This window comes from Taeniopygia guttata, chromosome 1 (assembly GCF_048771995.1).
Source record: "Taeniopygia guttata chromosome 1, bTaeGut7.mat, whole genome shotgun sequence".
In the NCBI taxonomy this organism is placed as follows: Eukaryota; Metazoa; Chordata; class Aves; order Passeriformes; family Estrildidae; genus Taeniopygia; species Taeniopygia guttata.
Window position 1 is genome coordinate 74,915,678 of NC_133024.1, and position 19,501 is coordinate 74,935,178.

A 19,501-nucleotide genomic window follows, 5' to 3' on the forward strand; every position below is an offset into this window, starting at 1 on the left:
GTCAGTGTATTAAAAAGGTCACAAAAAAAAAAAAATACCCAAAAGCAGGAGAAAATGGCTCAAAGACACAAAGAATTTAATTTCTTTAGCTTACCAAAACAGAGGTGGGTGCTGATTTGACAGTTTTGTGATGACCAAAATGCCAGGTACCAAGAAAGAGCTCTGATCTAGCAGAGAAAAGGTTTAACAAAGGACAGGTCTAGATTAAAGGCATATATTTGAAAAAATTGCAACCAATTACCAAAGACAACTAATGAACTGTCTGCCTCTTCGTGTCTTCAAATGACAGCCAGACACCCTCCTTAAAAATATGCTTCAGAAAATCCAAATTATTTTTCCCCACTTACAAGTAAAGAAAGGAACAGGAAGAAACAGATGAACGGTAAAGACTAGGTGACATTAATTACCAGCTTTCCTGGCCTCGAAGCTATTTCTTCGGCATTTCGTGAAGTAAAATCGCTTCAGCCATCTATTGACAGTGGAGGTGAGGCCCGGGAAAGTTTCAGATTATTAAGAAACAATCTCTATTTGTCCCTGTGAAACGCGGATGAAAAATAAAACCCTACAATTCTAATAAAGATTTGTAGGGAATGGTATGTTTATTTACAGCGCTGTGGACACATGTCGGGACTCATTGCTTTTTAATGGACATGCATACTTTTGAGAACACTTGATTCCTTTTCATTACCCTTACTAATTTTTATATGCATAGAATTTTACAATAAGTTAATGCACATTTATTTTGCTGATTTTACATTACACTTACAGCTAGCTATACTTGTACTCTGTTTTGGTCAGAAAATACAGAAAGAACTCCTGGGTTATTCTGCCCTGTCTGTTTCAAGGTCTGATGAGTCTTTCTTATCTCTTATTTTTAGTGTGGAAATTTGCATTTTTTCTCTTTAGTTTTGCTAGGGCTATAGTTACTAGATTAAACAGCATATTTAGCAAGCTTAAAGTAGCACATTTCACTTAAATTTAAATAGATTTTTACCTTGTTAAATTTTCACTCTATCTCACCTGTCCCCGTCCCAGTCCCTTAGAGCTACTCTTTCCCTCTCTGTCCCTTCCCTGCCGGTCGCCCCGCTCCTCCCGCAGTTTCACTTTTTCTTCCCTCGTCCCTGCCGCCGTGAGAGAGAGAAGGGCAGAGGAGGGGCCGGGAACGAAGCCCGCTGCTTTCATTTCTTCCACCTTAAATAAAAGCTCAAACTTGGAGGAGCTGAAAGGGGACACAGGAAGGCGGGGCACGCTGCGCCAGGAGCGTCGCTGTCGGTCGGAGCCCGGCAGGGCAATTCCCGGTGCCGCACAAGCCCCGGCGCAGGCCGGGCCGGCTCCCGCCGCGCTCGGAGCCCGCGGGCGGCCCCGCCGCGACAGCCGCCCGCCACCTCCCGGGCAGGGCGAGGAAAAGGAGGAAAAGGAAAAGGCTTCTGCCGAAACCCGGGATCGAACCAGGGACCTTTAGATCTTCAGTCTAACGCTCTCCCAACTGAGCTATTTCGGCTGCCGTGCTGCCATTTCTGCGGTGAGGTAATACTAATCCGTTCTGCCACACCCGCACCCAATAGTCTGAGATAAATATTATCAGCTGTGTGGCGCTGGATGTTACAAACGAGTCAATGACAGGTCCCCGCAAACAAAATGATACCGTAAGCTAAAGACAAATCAGCAGGAACACAAAATTACGCATATACAAACATCTATGCACAGCACACATGTCAGAGTGAAGGTGTTTTGGCAGTGGCTCCCCAGATTATTGGGGGAGATAATAGGAACTAGAACATTATGTGAGACTCAGGAGCATTAAATTGGCAACATTTTACCTTCCATTTTCAGGGATTTTATTTTAAAGCCTGACAAAATGTGTGCAGAGATGACGGTGTCATAAAAACACATTAACATGAAGGGCACCTGCACCTTCTTGTGTCCATGGTCTTCCACTGGAGAAGCTCCCTGTGTCCACATAAATCACAAATCCTAAGTAGTGTAATATGAAAAAAATAGTTACATTTGCGTTGTTGATTAGGCATTGATTTCCACAGGCAACCAGTAGCACACGTCCGTGGCTACGGGGTAAAGGTAGAGGATGCCTCAGAGTGCCCACGTTATTGCCTGCGGTGGGCACTGGCATCTCAAATTTGTGCTGATTTGCACAGCCCATGGTCTAGGAAAAGCCACCTGTGAGGGCATCTCCTACTCACACTTTCTACACACTCTGAGAGGAGAGAGGCTGCTTTGCAGAATTGTCCCCTGATGCTCCCTCCTTTTAGTAAAAACATCAAGGCTCTCTCACATAGTACCAGAGGAATTTAACAAACCCCTCCTTTTTCAAGTGGGGAATAAGCAGCCTCAGCCCAAGCCAGCCATGGGAATATTTGGTAACATAAATCACTGTTTCCTTTTCTTTTCAGAGTGTGTTTCTCTTCACGTTGTCCCACATTTGTGAGTTCTTCAGGAGCTGATATGTTTTCAGGAGTCAAATACCTGTTTTGAGAAGTACAAAGGCTAAGGACTGAGCCAGCAGTTTAGTGACTGAAACCAAAAACTCCTCACAAAAAAAAAATCCTTTAGGGAGAGGTTAAAAAAATCCACCCACACTTGTGCTTAAGAGGTGTGTGAACAACATACTGATACAAAATCTCATCTTCTCATGATTTTCCATTGCCACTGGCAATGATTGTTTTGCTGAGAAATTATGAATGTAATCCCTTAACAAGAAAGTCTCCTACTGATGCAGCTAACACAATCTGTGATCTTTGGTGAAGATAAACTCAAAATGTGTCACGGCATGCACAGAAGTCAAAACACTATTGACTTAAGAGTTTTAATACATTACCACAACAATCAGAGGTACTATGGAGCAATGGGTTATTCTGATTCTTATTTTTAGAAATCTGTGTTTTGCCAGGTGAAATAGGAATGACAATGGGAATAAAAACAAAAACTAAAGGTAATGCAAAACAAAATAAAAGAGAAGGACAATTTAGTCTCAGACATAGCATATTTAATAAAAGAGTCAGCTTTTCCCCTAACAGAATTTGGCAAGGGGGTTTGTATTAAAAGTTCCTCCTTCTGTAGAAAGATATTTGCATTTTGTTCCTGTCTAATGAGCATAAGAACACAGTTACAGCAAAATGGAGCATTATGAGTCAAAAAAAAAAACACAAACACACAAACAAAAAGAGCCCACATTTTTCACCCAGTCTTTCTCCTACATCAAAGCAAGTACAGGGTGGACAAACTAAAGGTATTTTCTAGTCCATCATCTTATGACATGTGTGTTTAAGTGTAAACCAGCTTAAACCACAGCTGACACCCCTTAATGCATGCAGCACACAAATTTAAGCAAGTGCCAAGGTCAGACCAGAGAAAGCCTTGGAGAAAGTAAGGGTTATCTTTGTTGCATAAAGTGGAGCTGATACACACACACCACAAACACCCCACAGGCCACTGCTGGCAGCTGTGGCTGCCCCATCCCTGGCAGTGCTCAAGGCCAGGTTGGATGAGCCTCTGTGTCCCTGCACATGGCAGGGGGCTTGAACTAGGTGATCTTTAAGGTACTTTTCCAGCTGAACCCCTCTGATTCTGTGAGTACAGACAGCCCTGCCTCAGTTGTCCACTTCAATGTCTCCCAAATCCTTTCATTTGCTGCTGGCAAGGGATGCACTGAATAGGAGCTGTGGTACACCAAGGCAATGAGGTAGTAATGTTGGTCTTCCCCAATGCACAAGATAGGTATTAGCCATGTGGCACTGGATGTCACAAATGAGTCAATGACAGGTCCCCACTACTTAGATTTCAGGAGCTGTTTCCCAAAGGTCTGATCCAATTCAGAATAGTAATCCCAAAAAGAGATGCAAACTAACAACAATTCCCAGTCAACTACCCAAGTTCCTGACAGAAACGGAACCAAAACCTTTGCCAAAGTCCAGCCGTCGTTCCTTCGAAAATTTTAGCAGTTAAGTGAAATACATGTTTACTCCATTTATTTTCTTACTGGTGTGGCCTCACTTTGCTCTGTGACACAAACCTTGAAATAATAGACTGAAAGCTTACAGTGTTCACAGTATTTTACATCACTACCTCTGCCTTCTCCAGAAATGCTTCCCCCAGTAAATTCAGTGAGAAATTAAACCTGAAAGCATCACACTTCTCTACTGACAGTTCACTAGTTGATCCTTGTCCTTTTCTTCCTACAGAAGCCAGAAGGCTAATGGCAAAATAAGCTGTTTTCTATAACAGAAAACACTTTTCCCTGTGAAAGAAATGCTCCTACCAGATCCCTCACCGGCTAACAAAATCTGATCTACAGTAAAGTATTTCAAAGCAAAAGCCTCCTACATTTCTTAAATATATACATTTCAATATTTTAAAATGTACATTTATTTATATATTTACAAGTAGCAACACAAAAACAAAAATCTTGGATGAATTAAATCTTCAAAAAACATTTAAATAGGCTAGAACAGCTTTCATTAAAAAATTAATAGATCCTATTGAAAATCTACTCCAGGTAATATCACTTCTCTGGATAGTCATATAAATAGCAGTGCTTGCATCTTCAGCATCTATACATTAAGAACAACTTTCAAAAGTTCTGTTCAACAAACCAACCACCCCCTACTGCTTTCCTCTGTGTACTTCTGATAACACTGTTTTTAGTGTTCCAAAGACACTGTAGCTATTTACAAAGGTTTAAAATATTTTTAGATAAAGGTTTATGCATGTTTAAAATACTAAGATTTTAGTTATCTGTAATCTCTACTCTTAAAAACACAACACAGTTTTTCAGTATAAGGAGATGTGAAAGACACATTTTCATGGAACTCACTTAAAGCAGCTCTCACAGCAATCACAAATACAGCTAAGACACATCTTTTCAGCACTTTAGCTATTTCTGGTACTGACTTTTACAAAATACAGAACAGTAAGATGGATATCATAAGGAAGGATGCACATGGCAAGGAAGCCATATATCAAGAAAAGTACAAAAATTAAGGAAATCTTTGAATATAGTCAGCAACATGTGTTTTGACAATGACATTTCAATGATTCATCCATAGAAGCACATCTGGTAAGCCAAGTATGCGACAGATCATTACATACAAAATCCTGTAACTTCTATCTGTTCCAAATGGAAGCTTTTACTTCCAAATCAAGCATCAGTAACTGCTACACAATTCTAGTATTATTATCCCACTGTGTCACAGAAAACTCACCTTCAATAACAGGCTCCTAGACTTCAAAATACTTGGCACTGCAGTGAGCCTAGAAACTTCCTGATTAGCCTTCTTTTAGAGTGACTCTTGCCAACCACAAGTGGCACTTTATCAACAGCACCATGCACCACAAGAGGTGTGATGAAGTTGGAAACACTTGTGTTTCAAGAGCTGTATCCCAGTTTCTGAGACCCTTTAGAAGTCACAGCTATTTCTGAGTACACCACAGCATCCCAGTCCTGTGCCACTTGCAGCTCTGCCCAGGAGCCACAAAGGATCAGGGACTGGGTCAACTACAGAAGCTGAAGTGATAAAACCAACAGTGGTCCTTTTTATGTTTGCCAGATCACCTCAACGACAAAAAAGTGAAGGTAATATTTTCAGGATAGAGGAAAAGCTAAGAATTTTTTTTTTTTTAAAAGCCCACCATCTACTATTTCAGCATGTTCTTCTTAATTAAGAGAAACCAGTTACACCATAGTATTTATTACTAAATCAACTTTGAACAGAATTCATTGACATATTTCTAGAATTACAGAGTTTTTTCCAAATTTTATATTAAAACTCAAATATTGTTTTATCTTTAACATGTTTATTACAGAAAAAATGCTGATACACTGCATTGATTAAGGTCTGCCAACCCAAAATTTACAGATAAAGAGTTTAAAAAAATTTTCTCCCTAAGTAGCCTTCATATCACAGGAAATAAGACCATTGGAATGTTAACTGTGTTCCAGTATTTCAAGTTTGCTACAATTATAGTGAAGAAAAAGGAGTTAACATGTAATAGACAGTAATACAGTAAAAGGAGTACAAAATTTAAGGAAATACTTCTGGAAATCACAGCGAGAACACCTGCTACTTCTTGACATCATTCCCCCCTTGTTCCCCTTAAAAAGGGGCATTTAAAGTTATGAAGTAGGTAAATTTAATCAGTCAACTACAAAAGCTAAAAGTGCACCAGCAGAGATATGGACGTAACCATACAGGTGCTGTGTTCAGCTTTTGTCAATCAATTTATAATCTCCAAAAAAGATATCATTTCTCCACTTGATTAAAAATAAAACCTAATTATTTGAAGTGACAAAAAATTAAATGTATTACACTGTAAAACCAAACTAATACAGACAAATAATTCCAGGGCTAAAACAAATTTAACTCCAAGTCCCAAAAGCTGCAATCACAGTTAATTATTCTTAATAAGGCAGATTTTACTTCAGTACACTAATTTATAACATAATAAATATTCTTCACTCCATACAGTTTTTTAAAATCAACACCTAGTGAGAATAGAGTATTGCACTGCAAGCTGAAACTAAGAGGTTCAACTTATAAAGTGCTGAAACCATTCCAAAGTTGTGCCATACTGTGGTTCTACTCATCATGGTTTGTGTATCTTGAACACATCCAGAGTCCATGTGGCCATTTGATTGCAGGCTGTGAAGAGAAGACCATATGAGGTAGAAAAAACTCCTTCAGGTTCTGTGCCACACTATGGACCACTGAGCTGGACAAATGGGTCTGTCACGGGAAAGGGCTCCAAAGCTTTCTCCGAGTTTTTCCAGTTGTGGAAATTTTCTCTGTACCATTCAACTAATATGGAAAGAATATTGATGAGTCAAGCTGACCAAAGGTAACAGGGAAATCCAAATATTCCACAGATGTAAGACTAACAACATACTAATTGTTCATTATGGAAGTTTTTAAGCAATAATATTACAGAAATCTAGTTTAAACTTTATAAGCTCATTATGCAAGAGACTTATTCTAGCACTAAAAATTTATCATCTTTTTTCTTTTGTGTAATGTAAATTCACTATTTAGAAAGCAGCTAATTTATGCAAAATTCAAGTGTTACATTCAATCTCTTCAGCTTCTCATTAACTAACCAATATATCCATTTCCCCCTTTTCCCTCTCCCTCCTCCCGTCACTCCTAAATCAGTGTAAAAGTCATCAGTCTTACTTGTTTTCGTTATTCCTTCTTTCCAAGGCACTTTGGGTCTCCATCCTAAGTTGTGCATTTTTTCTGAACTCATTGGATATCTGAGGTCATTTGTAGGCCTGATGAAGTGTAATGCACACAGAAAACAATCTGATTATACTATTTCCTTCATTAGAGATGTAGTACCTCACACTGTCTTCCAAGGAACATTAGATATGCTTCAATTTTGAAAATTCTCATCAACATAAACAGGTTGCGCTGCCTTCAAAAAATATGTGGCAGCTGAGTGCAGCTACAACAAGACAATTCAGTTTGTACAGTCAACTACTTGAAATTGACTAGAATAAATATTAATTAGTATTTTACTGGCACAAAAATGAACACAAAAATCACTGCCAATGCATTTGTGCAAATGAGTGCATTTGCAACACAGAGCCAGTGCTTTCTAATATTAGCATTTACGGGTTTTATCCTGAAAACCCACAAACTTACACATATTTCAGATTTAAAACACACAGGCTTCCAAAGGGGCATAATTACAGCGGCTCATTAGCTACATGAACTTTGTAATACTGAATATGCAGAATCCCAAGCTGCAAGATTCAACAGAAAGACACATCTGATGTTTAAGCATGGCAGAAATTTCCACTTCCACAGTCTGGTAGCCTAGTCTAGCATCAGCATATTGAATAGTCAAGGTACATGTGCAGCCACAAACAGCACTTATCACTGTTACTGTAACATGCTAATCTCATGCAGAAGCAGAACTAATTTTTCCATAGCAAGTAACCCCCATGACCTTTAAATCGCTCATTGTAGAATTATATAGTCATTAATTAGGTATATTTACAAATTCTGACAAGACCTCATCACTCCTGGAAGACCTATTCCTATGTGGTTAATTTTCCCAAGCCTATTTATTTGCAGACAGGGCCCAATACACACAAAGACACATCTCAAAGTGAATTACACTGAGAACTTCTAAACACTCACATCATATGAGCCAAAGGCAATTTGTTCAAAGTCCTTGTAATACACTGAGATAGGATTTTGAAGAACATTTCCTTTTAAAAACAAAAGTTAGCACATTTTTAAGAACACTTCAGTTGCCATAATAGCAATCTAAATGTGAGCAGAAAGGAAAAATTTTAAAGTCCATAATACTTAACTGCTATCAGTAGACACATCATTCCTAATCACTCTGGAGAGAGTGATATCTAAAGTAAGCAGAGATTCATTGTTGCTGCAGAAAAGAAATGGATATAAAAGAGCAGAGCTAAACCAAGCCTGAAATTAAGGAGGGAAACACACAGCAAAAGCATATCTATAAAAGTTATCCATTTTTCCACTGCCCTAACTTTGGTACCTTAGAGCTTTACAACTACTTTTGAGATAGCAGCTTCAGCTTAAGATAGAAATCTAAAGCTAACTACACTCCACAGGCACATATTTCTGCCTGAGGAGACTGGGTCTTATGACAAAGTACATCTAAGTCTGAATTAGTCACATTACTGCCAAAATACTACAGCTAAACGAGAGATGATGGAATTCATCTCACTCAGTGATGCTGAATAAAAAGTACACTGAATAAACTGTTGGAACTACCAAGAAGGAAAGATTTAGTTGCTCTGTAAAACTTTTCCTCTTCCCAGAGCAGACATCTGTAATGACAAGTATGAAGAATGTGTGAAGACACAGATTAGCATTACATGTTCACCTTAAAGACATTTATTCTGACCTACAGATCCAAATAAATGAAAAACCTGTTTTCTATACAGAACCCTGATCGTAGATGTCAAATCCACTATTAAAAAAAAAAAAAAAATAAGGAAGCAAAACAGCTCTTAGTCCCTCAAAAGTGTTCCCTCCTTTAGAGCAGAAACACTTCCACAGAAACTATTTGGTTAAGAGTCTCAGAAAACCTGCAGGACAAAACTATCCTGCATGTGCAGCACATTCTGCATGTTCTCCACATTCCTCACCTGTCTTTGACATAATCCATCCAGCGCTCCATTTCAGACTCTGAACTGGTCTTCTTTATCTGTCAAGAAGAAAAAACAAATATCACTCCCATACATCTTGGGCTATCTAAACATGTATTTAAAAACCTTTTTTTTTTTTTCTTAACAAACCTATATCTTGTTTAAAACACCCACCAAATAAAAATATATAAACCACAAACAGAAATGGTCTTTTGTAAACTGAGTCTTCAAACCACCAAAATTATCTAGAACATCTCCAACCCATCTCCTTCATCCAGAACAATGCCAGAACATCCATAATCCAACTGTTAGATTTTAATAGTGCCACATTCTCAGACCAAAGCTGAAGCAATCAGCATGGAAAACAATGGTAATTAAGCATGATGTCAGTCAGGATATAACCCAGTCAGGATAACTGACACAGCAGCCCAGCACAGAATAGCCCATACTACAAACTTACATAGTCCAGCTGCCACAGAAAGGGTGGCACATCATTCTGCTGCAAGGATCTTCCAACACCCACCATAAGCTCTTTCAGAGCTACAAAAGGTCTGTGTAATTATTCATATGTGCAATGAAAACCAATAAAGAAAAGCATCAGAACTCTTTACTCACTAAATGGATTAGCTCCTTCGCAAGCTGGGCAATGGACATCTCAAAGTTAGTTCCAATGTTATAAATTTCACCTGGTTTCCCCTCCTTCAGGACAGTAAGGAATGCTTCTACCACATCAGTTGCATAAAGGAAATTCCTTCTCTGAAGTCCAGAACCGTGAATACAGCTTAAGATAAGAAAAAGACAAGAAAATATTTTTAGTCCTCAAATAGTTACATTTAATTTACTGGACTGTGTTTTAAGCAGTATTGATGTTAGATGGGTGCCTGAAGGTATCTTAAGTAGTGGACATGCAAACAATCCTTTACTTTAAGGAAATCCTGCTATTAAAATAAGTGATTCAGAACTTTGTTATATAATTATAATTTTACAAACTAGCACATATTTATAACTGAAATTACAGTTTTCTAGAACAAATACTACCAAAAAAAAGTAATTTACCTACCATTTTCTGTTCTGTTGCAACAAAGATATGAACTTTGGAATAACCTAAGGAATTGAACAACGACAAAAAAATTACTCCACTAGTTTAGAAGCTGTTATTCTACCAAGAATGAGGAACTTCAACAGTTACGTAGCATTAAGTATTTTAATAAGATCTTTAAATATTTTTAAGTTTTATTAAATATAATGAAAGAATGTATCAAGCCTAGAAACTGCAGGGATTTTGGTTTGTAAGAGCAGATGCGTCTGTTATATTGTAAACCTTATCTTTCTGGCTGTTACAAATGTAACAGTTTTTCAAAAATAAAACAAGTTTCCATTACTTTTGCACACGGCACTGCGTCAGAGTCTTAACTAGAAATAATTATTACCAACTGTTCAGAACAAGGTTTAAACATCCAGCAAACTGCAGTAAATCTAGAAACAAAGAGTTGTTAAAGTAGTTAAATTTGGAAGAGAATCAACAGAGAATTTTAACATAACACAGATCAAGTGACAGTGTGCTTGCTGCACAAAGATTTACATTATGTTCATCTAAAAGCTTAGATCCATTCATAATGCTATAGTACTTCAGAACAGTTGCCCCCACTATTAAAGTCCTTAAACTGAAGCCATTAGAAAACTACTCAAACTACTTACATTTAACTTCCTACTCTAAACACAGGAGCAGAATACTAGATAAAACTAAAGATTCATGTAGCCTTGTGCTGTGTTTTTAGCAGTAACTAGAATTTGGTATGTGAAGAAGAATATATGCAAGTCAAAAGCAAGCAGATATATCCCCTGACTATAGCCCTAGCAATCATGCAACGTGTAGCAAGACACAGATCAATGAAAAATGTACTCTAAGAGCCATTGCTTATCCACCTGCAATAATGCAGGTGAAAATAAATGTATTTGGGGAAAAAAACTCACAAAAGGTAAAAAGCAATTTAAATTAAAAAACACTTCCATAAAACTGTAAAATATAGCTACATTTTCCACCAATACCAAACTCCAAAGAGTACATTTCAACAGTGTAATTCCATTCACTAACCAAGCAGATTCAGGTATTGACTTAAAAAGGCAACTCCTTCTCACAAATAACTGTTTTAAATAGTTACCCTGAAAGGTCTGTATGAACACATGCAAAGAAAAGTCACTTTACACTACTTCTCACCTTATATATGAATATTATAGCTCCATCTTACTTATTTTCTGTGCAGGTTGGAACATCCCTTTCTATACCAGACATTGTATTCTCAGTTTACTTTTTGAAATGTTTCCCTTATGAAATGTTTCACAATTTGAAATTTCCCTTTGAAATGTTTCACAATTACAGAACATGATGCGAGTTAATGTAATTTGTACAGGAACTCTGTCAAAATATCCTTTGAAAAATAGAAAAATCACAAATCAAAGTTGCTGTCATAAAATTCACTTAAGCTACAGGTATCTAATTGAAATTTTATCAACAATCAAAACATATGTTTTCAGGGTAAGACACATTAGTGTTAAACCCAAAATATATAATCACACGTTAATTGCAAGAGTGCTTTTTTCAAAAGTCATCTCTTGCACATGAGAAAAAAGTAACATCACTGCAACCCTGAATTCTGGTACACTGAAGCTCAGAGTAAAGCACAGTTTTACTTACTTTTTCTGGATACTGATGTGGTCCATAAACATTACTGCTCCGTGTGATGACAACTGGGAACTGGAGAGCATTAAAAATACACGTGATTCCGTAAGAAAGCACATACCAGTAAAAATCTGTACCTTCCTGCTGATCAATAAACCAACCAACACATGCACAGTGATTACTCAAATATCTGCAAGCCCTTACAAATGTTATTGAATTAAGCTCTCTGTATTTCTGTCGAACAGGCAAGGGCCTCCAGCCTTCTCAGCCTGCTAGGAGCACCACAAGGGACAAATGTTTGAAATCTCTCTTACTCTGGAACCACCACAGGACATTGCATATGTGTATCTGGTTTACTGAAGACTGGCTTACGCCTACTTATTCCAAGATGTTTCACAGGTCATTAACATCCTATTCTTGTTCACTTTATAGCAAAAGCATCATATATCAAGAACAGAAATCTATGGTATTAAAAATATTTTTTTTGTTTGCTTAAGCAAATTTGACTAGCAGGGCTTTTTCTTTTTTTTTTGCTTTAACTATAAACCTAGTCTTAAGACAATTTGAATTGCACATGTTCTACTTCCATGTAATACTTTTGTATTCCTGCAAGCTTAGCAGTGGTTTTTAAATTCCTGATGTTCTCTTTGACCATTTTATCAAAGCACAATTTTAGATATTACAGTTTAGATTTAAAAAACAAAACTTAAAAACATCAGACCTGTCCCCACTGTCTTGCAGTATATCTTCATAAGTTATTGGTGGAGATTCTCTAACACATCAGGACTACAATAAGGAAAGAGGTGGCACTGTGTGGACTAGTACTGATTTTTCTTTTATACTCTTACGTACATAATACAGACACTTAATTACAGGCTTCAGAGTTTCTGAAGTTTCCATGGACTTACTTGGTACCTTTCCCAATAAGACTGAACAAAACACTCTGCAGCTGCTTTAGAAGAGGCATAGGGATTTGTCGGACGTTTTGGTGAGGATTCATCAAATTCCTAAAATGAAAAGGAAAAATTTGCATTGCTCAATTTCTTTTGCCCAGATAAGCCTTAAAGTTACAAAAGAAATAAAAACCCTTAAATATCCAAGCACATCAGCCTAACAAAGTCCCCTTACAACAGAAGCCCATAACAAAAGACAACCTATTTACTGAACATAGGAGGCAGATAGATTACCTGCAGTAATGTTTTTATACTTGTAACAGTTACTTTACAGCAGCAGGTCCTCAGATTTTTACCTTATTAAATAATCACTGTTGCTACAGAGAGGTTTAATATTTTTCAGGTTCGTATTGCCTCAGAGGGCAATTGGACCACCACTAGCAAATTCAGTCCTAAATAAAAGGGGCTTTTCCTTAAATTTTTGTGTAATTTTATTTGCAACCCAAAAATGACCAAAGTAAGGCTTCAACAATTCTGACCAGTTCCAGAACAGGTATTTTCTAGACTATCCTAACATTTTAATCTACTTCTCACTTGAAGGGAGAAAAAAACAAAACAAAAGGAGGGATACTAGACAACATGCGATTGGTAACAATCACTTTCACGTGATTAAAACACTCACTGTTCTTGTCCAACCTTTGCCTCTGAAATTAAATGGCCTTTCTCCCCTCAGAAAAAAACTCTATGAGAACTTCTAGTGTGATTCACAAAGAGAAGAAACAACAGATTAAAGTTCTCTTTTCAAGGCCCAGAGACAGAAAAATTTCACTTGAAGGTATCAGCCAAGCCATGAGTCCACACACAAGAAAACATCATTCTTGGATATCATAAAAGCCTATAGATGGAAGTTGTGTTGAAGGAAGTGATACAGACACTGTGATACCAAGAAAGTGCACAGAACTCTTCTGAAGTACATTAATATCTCCAGGGACTATGGCAAAAGGCTCCTTGACTTTATTTATGCCTTTAAAAAGAAGAACATGCATAATTTGCCTTTCTACTGAGCTAAATGACATTTCCTGAATTAAGGTCAGGTATAAATTCTCAAAAATCAAAGATTTGCTCATAACAACAAGAAACATCTGAATATTTATTACAGCAATACAGGAATTGTTTTCTATTTGAATTGTCACTACCTACAGTTCTGTTAATATTTTAGCTAAAATATAAAGCAGTTCCCCGCCTGTTAAACTGTGCACACTGCTGAAGTCTCAAGAATGCTCCAGGACAAAACCTGCATAATACACTTCCTTATACTATGTCTGAGGAGTAGTGACACCATTTATGACCCAAATCTCACTGCTTTAGAGAATAAACATTCCATATAAAACAAGCTATGAAAAAAAAAAAAAAACAGGACAATTTTGATATTCAGCTTTCTAGAAACTACCAGCGCTTACTTAAAGTCAAACATTTACAGAGGCCAAGTAAAGTTAGATACAACTTTGTTTTCACTATTAAAAGCAGGTAAACTAGAAAAATCTTCATGCATTTTCAAACTCACCTCATCAGTGCTACCTCCATATACTTCATCTGTGCTAACATAGACAAATTTCTCGACATTAGCTTCATGTGCAGCAGCAACCAGCACATTGGTGCCATAAACATTAACGTAGGTGAATTCCAGGGCATGCCAAAATGAAAGATCTACATAAAAAAATGCAGACAATTCTGATTCAATTTAGGGAAGACAGGGCTATAGGTTCCACTTGAAGACTGCAATAGAGACCTGCCAGATAGCAAGGTCCTTATTAAACAAAGACACCTTCTACACTCGAAGACAAAAATCCTTGTTCTCAACAAGAGGCTGGAATCATGAGCAAAAGCTTGTTGGTTATGGATTTTTTTAATCTAAAATAGCACTGGCTAAGTTCAGTAAGAAAAGTGTCAAAGACAAGACTGTCTTTGAATGGGTCCATATGACTGCAAGATGCAGTCATATATATATGACTAATAATTCACCAGCAGCTGATTTGATTCTTACAACTGCTCCCCTGACCTAATGACTTTGTGCCTATCAAATCTGACAATTTCGAGAAGTATTTTCCTGGAGAATTCTTTAAGGATTTCTTCTCATGATGGATGGAGTATGGTGGGGATTGTTCTTACTAACAGTGATACTGAAAAGCAGTCATCTGAAATAGGTACTTTATAATTCATTCTCTCTTTTTAGCACAGAGACAAGATTCCAGTGGGACTTATGCCTAATCCTTCAGCTCTCACGCTGCTTTTTCATGTGACATTGGAGCCAATTAAGTAAAAACTTCAGACTATGTACAAAGCCCCTATCCACTGTCTTTATGACTCCCTCAATACATTGTCAGCTACATGTGAATCTAGACAGAATCTAAAAACGTAATACAGACAAAAAGGTACATTAACATTTATGTGCAATAAAAACAAGACAACAGTTAGATTAAGAACTTTTTTAAATCAAGGCTGTGAATCCCTCTGCGTTATAAAGGCCACAAGATGCTCAGTCATGGGATTTGTAGAGACAAATTGGATCCTTGGTTTATATGAAGGGAAAAGACAAAAGGTGTACTGGCATATATTTCAAGCAGGCATAGCCATAGAAAACAATACCAAAGCATGCAGCAATGCTCACCTACATGTGTTTGGGCTGCAAAATGAAAGACTATATCTATCTTCTCAGTTTCAAAGAGCTGCTTTATAAAATCAGGTTCACAAATATCTCCCTAAACAGGAAAGAAAAAAAGAAAGGGCAAATTATTTTTGATAGAAAACAGTCAGCTTCCCTTTATACCAAGTGTCACATAAGAAACCATTACAAAGGGAACACAGGATACAAACAGCACTATCAACTGAGTTCTGGGCCACTTATCAATTCCATATCTAAAATAAGACCACACATAAAATTTCACCCCCTTTTTTATTTAATCCTCAACAAAACTTACTTCAGAATTTATATTACTTTTAACATTAGAAACAGCAATGTATCCAAAAATACATACAACAAGAGTACAGCATGGAGCTCCAACACTGAGGCTAAAATGCTAACTTCCCAGAGCAAGTAAGAGTTCCCAGTCTGGCAAGCTGGCAGGGACATCTAGTGGCACTACAAAAGGAGAAGCAGATTCCCACTGAGGGGGATTGGATTATGTCTAGCAAGGGCTTTGCTGTTCCTGTTTATTCCAGCAATTTATTTTTAATCGACATATTTTTTTAAAGAAATGTTATTTTTAATTAAATGGGTAGTTACTGATTTTTTTTTTAACTGAAATTCAACAGAAATTGTGATTAAAATGTATCTTTCATACAGCCCCTGACTCAAATTTTCTAAACTTTCTGTTCTAGTTTCCAAAACAAACTTCCTTTCTACAGTACCACTAGAGAATACTTTCTACAGCTGTCTCCTAAGGTCAGTACCAATGTTAGTAGCTCTAATTGTAAGGGTTGCACATTAGACATTATCTTTTCCAGCACATTTTTTCCTGTCAATGTAAACTGCTTGGCTGCATACCAGCTGGATGTTAAGCTGTGCTCAACTGTCCCTAAAAACCAAAACCAGAAACAAATAACCCAAATACACACCCCAAACTACAAAAAAAAAAAAAAAAACAAAAACACAAACATAGTGAAAAATTGGAATTATTTATACTGATGTAAGTTTTGTGACGAGATTCCTGCCCTTTTCAAAAGCAGTACAGCCACATCACTCCTAGTTACTGTTTCCCATGCTTCACATAGGGATCTGCCTGTTTAAAGGATATCTTGTAGAACTCCAAGCTCTCCACAGCAATTAAATGTTAATATCTCCTCAGGTAACAAGGCTTTTATACTGCATTCATACATTTCGTATTGCACACTGGAAACAATCAAAGACCTTAGGAAAATAACCAAAAAGCGAATTTGGCCATACTGAAACTGCACACACGTGCATGTCTACATACAGACTGTCCCTTTCCTCTCATGCAACCTGAATCCCAAAAGCTCAGATATAATCCCTTACTGAAAGAAAGAGGTGGTTCACAAAAACATAATCAGTCATTGGGGTCACCAACAGGTCAGGGCAAGTTCAGCTTCCAGCCTTGAGTGAATCTAATAAAACAGGCAAGTTTACATCTACTCCCTCTGAGAAAGGTGCTGTTTCAGCAAACTGAGCTATATGAATTTCTGAGATGTCCTGCAACCTTGGGCAGACCCCCAGACAGAGAGATGAGCATCAGCACCGCCTCTTGTAGACAGGAAGGACTTCAGCATACAAGCCCAGCAAGTCCGAATACTGATCTGAACAATAAATCAAAATCTACCTCCTGTCTGAAGACAAAACTGTGGAAGCATATATCAAAAATCTGTAAAAAGTCATGTTTTGTGGAAGGGAAGGTTCTATTACCTGGATAAACTTGTAGTTTTCTTTCCCAGAGACAGTTTCAAGATTCTTCAAGCTTGCACAGTAGTCGAGCTAAAGAGAAATACCAAACATCAGTAAGTGGGCTTCACGAATGCAAAAAGGCTAACTCAAACCCAACCTAACCACTGGAAAGTCTAAGAATAAAAGTTTAAAAAAAAAAAAAAAAAAAACTACTTTGCAAGCAGATGTGAAGCTTTAAAAGCACAAATCTTCAAAAGATACCCTAACTTGTATCTAAACATCTGTTTGAGCAAAAATTCTTAAACAGATATTTAAAGCTTGAAAGGTTTCATTCTTTTTCTGAACATCAGTTGACTTTTTTTTTTTTTTTTTTTTTTTTGCACAGGAACAAATGGAAAATCAAACAAAAACTAACAATAAGCCACATAAATTTCAACATATTATAGACGGCATTGTAAACCACTAAAACGGTTGTCCATATCAAGAAAGGAAACAAGGTATTACCTTATCCAGATTTATAATCAGATAGTTTGGATAGTTTTTCACAAGAGAGACGATTACATGTGAAGCACTGCAGGATAGAAGAAAAACATATTTTACAATTATATATTTGGTTTTAAGGTCATAAAGAAATGACAAATTCCAAATAAATTCAGCATTTTCAAAAGTCTTTGGGGTAAGAAGGGGATATATTCAAGACAGAGGAAAGACAAATTCAAAGATATTTTAACACATCAACATTATTCTAATATACATTCTATACCTTATCCTAATATTTTCTGTATATAAGTGGTTAAGAAACTAAAAATCAGAATAAAAGTTCATCTTCTAATGAAAGAAATCAGCATAGCCCACAGTCAGGTAAAAAAAGCAAAAAAACCTGTTATATGCTATATTCAATTGCCATTGTAAAATACTTTTGCACTCTAAAGCTTACATATTAGATATCAGGGAGAACCAAACAGTGAACACTCCTAACCCATGACAGTGACTGCCATCACTCAAGTCTCTGACACTGCTGCTAGGTGTAAGAAGTGACAACCAGACAACCCGATGGCAACACCCTTTAGCGGGGTCTTGTGTACATGAAGCTCATCCTGAGAGTTCAGGCTAGCTCAGGGTTATTCACACACACAAATTTAACTGTTTCACAGCTTCCACACACTGAGGGGCTCCAAATTAAGCCAGGCCAGATCTTGCTCTGACTCAAACTGAGCCCACAGCACTGGGGGTTGGTACAGAAAATAGCAGCTGGTTCGAAGCCCTGCCATCTTCAACCCAAAGAATCCATTACGTTGGAAAAGACCCGAGTTAATTGAGTCCAGCTTATGACCAGATACAACCTTGTTAACCAGACCATGGCGGTAAGCACCATGTCCAGTCGTTTCCTCAACACCTGCAGGGACAGTGACTGCTGACCTCCCTGGGCAGGCCAGTCCAATATTCAATCATCTTTACTGTGAATAAATGCACTCTAACGTCCACCCTAAACCTCCGCAGGTGCAGCTTAGACCGTGTCCTCTCATTTGCTGCCTGGGACATGAGGCTGAACCCCTCCTGGCTACACCCCACTTTCAGGGAGTTGAAGAGAGCGATAAAGTTGTTTTCCTTGAGGCTCCAGGCAAACCCCAGCTCCTTCAGCCGCTCCTCATAAGGTTTGTGCTCCAGGTCCTCCAGCAGCTCCGCTGCCCTCCTCTGGGCAGCCCCGTCCCGCGGAGGCCGAGCACGGGCTCCCACCGCCAGCGCCTCCTTCACCTCCTGGCCGGCCACAGGCAGAGGACGGCGGAGGCAGCCGCCCAGCTCAGAACCACGGCAAGGGCGAGTCACCAGCACCCCGTGAGTGAGCGCGGCCCGAGACAGCGGCGCCGAGGAACCGGCCCGGGACTGCACTGCAGGACCCCCGCCCGCCACGCCTCACCCGCGCCCCTGGAGAGGAGGCGGGCGGCCCGCTGCGGCTCCGCGGAGCCCACTCACATGAAGCCGGCGCCGCCCGTCACCAGGACCCGCTTCTCGAACACCGCGGGGCCCGCCCGCCCCGACATCGTCCGCGCTTTACGGCACCGGCCCCGCACTCCCTTCCCCCCACGGCTGCGCGTGCGCAGCATGGACCCGTGGGTTTCCCGGGCAGAGTCGCAGCGCCTGCAAAAGGCTCGTTAAAAGATCGCCTTCCTCGCTTCCCGCGCGGCCCCGAGAGCGGAGCTGCCACCGTCTCGGAGGCCACCGACAGCGGGGCGGGCGCGGTGTGTGAAAAAGACCAACGCTTCGCCTCCGCATTCAGCGGCAGCTGCTGTCCGTCTCTTTTACGATTCCGGGTCTCTCAACTTACGGCCGGACCCGGCAACGGGACACGTTGCCGCAGGGGCGGGGCCTGGCGCTCGGTCACGCCCCCG

General features: G+C 38.8%; 1 protein-coding gene and 1 non-coding gene across 4 annotated transcripts; both read right to left on the minus strand.

The window, feature by feature from the left end:
* Positions 1–1,428: 1,428 nt before the first annotated feature.
* TRNAF-GAA (transfer RNA phenylalanine (anticodon GAA)) lies at positions 1,429–1,501 on the minus strand. Its single transcript has one exon. It is a non-coding gene; the product is annotated as a tRNA-Phe (tRNA).
* Positions 1,502–5,686: 4,185 nt separating this feature from the next.
* TGDS (TDP-glucose 4,6-dehydratase) lies at positions 5,687–19,463 on the minus strand. 3 transcript variants are annotated; one of them, XR_005980799.2, is made up of 13 exons: positions 19,086–19,463; positions 17,616–17,682; positions 17,133–17,201; positions 15,384–15,474; positions 14,280–14,422; positions 12,731–12,829; positions 11,838–11,897; positions 10,203–10,246; positions 9,758–9,923; positions 9,143–9,201; positions 8,154–8,403; positions 7,182–7,279; positions 6,788–6,809 (listed from the first exon to the last, which is right to left on the minus strand). XR_005980799.2 is itself a non-coding variant. In XM_002196893.7 (12 exons), the coding sequence occupies exons 1-12, from the start codon at positions 19,214–19,216 to the stop codon at positions 6,709–6,711; spliced, it is 1,128 nt and encodes a 375-aa protein (XP_002196929.2). In that variant the 5' UTR covers positions 19,217–19,459; the 3' UTR covers positions 5,687–6,708. The 3 variants fall into 3 exon arrangements, 2 of the variants coding, with proteins under 2 accessions (XP_002196929.2, XP_041572872.1); XM_002196893.7 differs by lacking the exon at positions 8,154–8,403 and having other exon boundaries at positions 5,687–6,809; positions 19,086–19,459; XM_041716938.2 differs by lacking the exons at positions 6,788–6,809; positions 7,182–7,279 and having other exon boundaries at positions 7,509–8,403.
* Positions 19,464–19,501: the final 38 nt, after the last annotated feature.

What these genes read in the sequence shown, in the direction of transcription:
- TGDS (XM_002196893.7), bottom strand. Translation starts at nt 19,216, where the DNA reads ATGCTGCGCACGCGCAGCCGTGGGGGGAAGGGAGTGCGGGGCCGGTGC. An exon ending in TTGCAACAGAACAGAAAATG is followed by an intron (nt 9,924 to 10,202) that starts GTAGGTAAATTA and finishes TCTTATCTTAAG; the next exon opens with CTGTATTCACGGTTCTGGAC. An exon ending in AGAAGGAATAACGAAAACAA is followed by an intron (nt 6,810 to 7,181) that starts GTAAGACTGATG and finishes TTTCCATATTAG; the next exon opens with TTGAATGGTACAGAGAAAAT.